The 4,267-nt window shown below is 54.5% G+C and overlaps 2 protein-coding genes across 3 annotated transcripts in view; both read left to right on the top strand.

The window, feature by feature from the left end:
* tle5 (TLE family member 5, transcriptional modulator) overlaps positions 1–4,267 on the top strand; it is a 439,890-nt gene that overhangs the window by 50,247 nt on the left and 385,376 nt on the right. The window lies entirely within an intron of this gene.
* Positions 1–4,267, top strand: part of si:dkey-110c1.10 (unconventional myosin-Vb) — a gene marked incomplete in the record, with an annotated part of 14,912 nt that overhangs the window by 7,510 nt on the left and 3,135 nt on the right. Inside the window, 13 exon segments of the mRNA XM_024271939.2 lie at positions 312–425; positions 500–597; positions 661–747; positions 824–1,144; positions 1,350–1,506; positions 1,598–1,837; positions 2,542–2,745; positions 2,813–2,906; positions 2,975–3,306; positions 3,376–3,476; positions 3,572–3,674; positions 3,762–3,867; positions 3,953–4,069. Of these exon segments, the coding sequence (XP_024127707.1) occupies positions 312–425; positions 500–597; positions 661–747; positions 824–1,144; positions 1,350–1,506; positions 1,598–1,837; positions 2,542–2,745; positions 2,813–2,906; positions 2,975–3,306; positions 3,376–3,476; positions 3,572–3,674; positions 3,762–3,867; positions 3,953–4,069 (2,074 nt within the window).

Below are 4,267 nucleotides of genomic sequence, written 5' to 3'. Positions count from 1 at the left end.
CCCTTTCTGCCTGTCTATGCATGAAGCTCTTCCCCTTCCTGCCTGTCTGTGCTTGAAGCTCCTCCCCTTCCTGCCTGCCTCTGTGTGAAGCCCCTCCTCTTCCCCCATGTCTGCGCTTGAAGCCCCTCCCCTTCCTGCCTGTCTGTCCTTGAAGCTCCTCCCCTTCCTGCCCGTCTGTCCTTGAAGCCCCTCCCCTTCCCCCATGTCTGTGCTTGAAGCCCCTCCCCTTTCTGCCTGTCTCTGCATGAAGCTCCTCCCCTTCCTGCCTGCCTCTGCGTGAATCCCTGACAGTGTTGCTGTTCCCGCCTAAGTCGGAGCTGGTGGCGGAGCTCTTCCAGCTCCAGGAGAGCTCCTCTCTGAGCCAAGGAGGTTCCCGCTCCGGGAGGAAGACCGCCAGAGAGCACAAGCTGACCGTGGGCTTCCAGGTGTTTGCTCCGCCTCCGGCTTCACTCTCTTCTGGATTCTGAACCGGGTCTGAAGCTGCTGATGTTCTCCTCAGTTCCGCCAGTCCCTGCAGATGTTGATGGACACCCTGAACAGCACCACCCCTCACTACGTCCGCTGCATCAAGCCCAATGACCTGAAGGAGGCGTTCAGGTGAGTTGGTACGGCGGAGCTCCTCTGCTGCCGGCAGACTGACCCCACGGCCCGTCTCCTTAGGTTTGATCCAAAGAGGACCGTCCAGCAGCTGAGAGCCTGCGGGGTTCTGGAGACCATCCGGATCAGCGCTCAAGGTTACCCATCCAGGTGCGAAGGTGTCATGGCGCTTTGGTTCCACCGACCTTCAGACTGCGAGCTCTGACTTAAAGACGCGTCTGTGCAGGTGGACCTACGAGGAGTTCTTCAGCCGGTACCGGGTCCTGCTGCCGGGGCCTCAGCACCTGCAGCGAGCGCAGGCCTCGTGCAGAGAGACTCTCCCGCAGCTCATCCCAGACCCGGACCAGTACTGCTTCGGGAAGACCAAAGTCTTCTTCCGGGCCGGTCAGGTGGCTCTTATGGAGAGGCTGCGGGCCGAAAGGCTGCGAGCCGCAGCCGTGATCATCCAGAGCCGAGCCAAAGGCTGGCTGCAGCGGGTCCGGTTCACCCGGGTCCTCCGGGCCGTGGCCACCATCCAGAGATACTGCAGAGGCTCACAGGCCAGGAGGTGTGGCCTGCGTCTACGCTTCATTCAGATTTGATCTTTGATTCGACACAAGATTCTCAGTGAGGAGCGTTTAGGCGTTCCAGCTGCTCTCATGACAAACACTAACATCATTAACATTCTGTCTAGTCGTTACCAATGACCGTTTACGATATTTGGTATTAAAAAACTTTTCTGTACTTCTTCCTCTCTCGCCATGCGGCTGCAGGCAGGCCCGCCTCCTGCGCTGCAGTAAGGCGGCCTTGGTGATCCAGAAGAACTACCGCATGGTGGTGGTCAGGCAGCTGTTCCTGATGATCCGGCAGGCCACCCTCACCATCCAGGCCTTCAGCCGGGGCACGCTGGCACGCCGCAGACACAGACGGGTCAGCGCGTCCGCCGAAAGTCTCTGAGGCGGTCCTGTCGCTCAGACGGGTCGCAGCAGCAGAACCTGACGTCTGCCTCTTCTGCTCTCAGATGGTGGCCGAGCGGAGAACCGTGCTGCTCCAGGCCAGGGTGCGTGGATGGCTGGCGAGGCGGGCTTTCCGGCGTGTGCGTGCGGCTGTGGTCTACATGCAGTGCTGCGTGCGGCGCAGAGCTGCCAGGAAGGAGCTTCTGAAGCTCAAGAAGGAGGCACGCTCAGTGGAGAGGTACAGAGAGCTGAACAAGGGCATGGAGGTCAAACTGATGCAGCTGCAGCTGAGAGCCGACCAGCAGGTATGGACTTCAGGACATAGCCAGGAGCATGGTTTCATGTTAGCGCCTGAAAAGAGACAGACACAACATCAAAGACATGACATCAGAGAATATAAAACAAAGACATGCGATCAAAGACCTGAAATCAAAACATTTAAATCATAGACATGAGATCAAAGACTTAAAATCAAAGACCCGAGATCAAAGACTTGAAATCAAAGACATACGATCAAATACATGAGATCAAAGACATGACATCAAAGAATAGAAATAAAAGACAAAATCAAAGACATGAAATCAAAGACTTAAAATCAAAGACATGAGATCAAAGACATGAGATCAAAGACATAAGATCAAAGACATGAAATCAAAGAATTGAAATAAAAGACATGAGATCAAAGACATAAGATCAAAGACATGAGATCAATCACATAGGATAAAAGAATAGAAATCAAAGCCATGACATGAAAGACGTGAGCAGGGATCTGATTTTGTTTCCTGCTAGCTTTTAAGAATTTAACGACTGTTTTCAAGACTGAATCAAGCAAAACTTAATGACAAACACAAAGAGAGAAAAACACCCATGTACACACAAAACCACACGAACATCATTCTGAGTTCCGTCTCAAACAGAATTGTGTCTTTATTGTCTTTGTGGTGACCTCCTGCCTTCACCTGTGGCGCGTTCCTCCGATCTTCGGTTCCTCCGCTCGTTTCGGCTGCAGGCGAAGGAGAATTCTTCTCTCCGGGAGACACTGGCCGCTCAAAGAGAAGCTGCCAGCGCTGAGCTGGAGGCTCTGAGGGCGACCGTGCAGAAACTGCAGAGTCAGAAGCAGGAGAAGCCGCCTCCTCCCATCAGTGACAAAGAGGTGGATGAAAGAAAGAGAGCAGAAGAAAAGGCGGCCCAGGAGATTCTTCGTCTCCAGCAGGTAAGTCCTCCAATCTGCACATTCTGACGTCTGACGGTTCAAACACGACTGACTTTGGTGAAATCAGGAGCTGGAAACTCTGCAAAGAGAGAAGGAGCAGGTCTGCGAGGAGAAGGAGGAGCTGGCTGCTCGTTTGCTGCAGCTCCAAAAGGCAGAAGCAGGTGAGTCAGAGCTCAGCAGCGGCGTGGGTCCGAGGTGTTCGTGTCTGACGGGTTTCCCGTGTGAGCAGCGTCTGTGCAGCGGGCCGTGCTGACGGCCAGCGCGGCGCTGCAGGCCGAGCTGGACGAGGAGAAGGCGAAGTATCAGGGCCTCCTGAGGGACTTCACCAGGCTGGAACAGAGATACGACAACCTCAAGGAGATGAGTCTGCTCACGGAGAACCTCCCTCCAGCAAAGGGCCACAGAAGGAGTGACTCCACCCAGAGTCTGAGCCTGGAGCCTCCTTCTCCATCCTCACCTTTCCAGCCTGCTTTCCCCTCCCCAGAGGAGGCGCGCAGGGTCAGCGTGACGTCTCCTGGTCCAGAGAGGAGGTCTTTGGTGTGGAGCTCTGAAAGTCCAAAGGTAACTTCTCACCATCTTTGACTGGAACAGATCGGCCTCAGTATCTTCTCACCGTGTCCATCCGGACAGGAGCAGCTGATGGAGAAGATGGATGTGGCCAAAGACCTGGTGGTAAAAATGAGCGCAGAAGACCTGGAACACGCCTACGACGCCGTACGAGTGGCCAACAAGTCAGTTACCTTCATACCCGTCCATGCCTGCCTCTTCTGTAAAAGGTTCTCATGATCAGGAGATCATCAATCTGCGTTTCCTCTGGTTCCTTCAGGTTTCTGGAGAGTCAGCTGCGAAAGCAGCAAACTCAGCGGGAGGAGGGGCTGGAGGCTGTGAGGCGGCAGGAGGCCGCCGGGTCTGCTTCTGCAGAGCCAGAGGTACTGATCCGAGTTCAGAGGATTCTCCTCAGGACGCCGTGCTGCTGTCTTCAAGGCTGGTGACCACAAACGTGTCTTCTTTTGAAGGAGCTCCAGGACCTGCTGGAGGCCAGGGAGCAGGAGTGTGTGCGTCTGAGGAGGGAGGTGAAGGAGCTGAGGAGCACCGTGTCGCTCAGACGGCTCCTGACTGCAGGTGAGCTTCCGCCTGGCAGTGTACCACTGCTGATGCTCTGCCGCCGCTCTGCTGACGGTCTGCCGCCGCTCTGCTATCTGTGCAGCTCTCCCCTCAGCGCTGAGCCCAGAAATCCCACGACCCCTGAAGGCAGCAGAGGTCCCTGGTCTACTGGAATGCAGGAAACGAGATGAAAACAAACTCATCAAGAACCTCATCACAGGTACGATCGTCCTTCTTCAGCTTTGTCAAGAATATTCTGCTGACGTTCAAATATCTGTTTTCTAAAAGAAAAGTTGAGTTAGTTTTTCTGAAGGGTTCTTAGAGGCAGTTTTTGTTACCAGGACAGGAAGTTGTGATTTCTGGTTCCTTTGTTCTGAGTTTGAAGGTTCAAAAGGAGAAAAGGTTTTTGGACGTTTTC

Source organism: Oryzias melastigma, linkage group LG4 (genome assembly GCF_002922805.2).
Source record: "Oryzias melastigma strain HK-1 linkage group LG4, ASM292280v2, whole genome shotgun sequence".
Lineage (NCBI taxonomy): Eukaryota > Metazoa > Chordata > Actinopteri > Beloniformes > Adrianichthyidae > Oryzias > Oryzias melastigma.
This window is presented reverse-complemented; position numbering and strand designations above follow the sequence as displayed.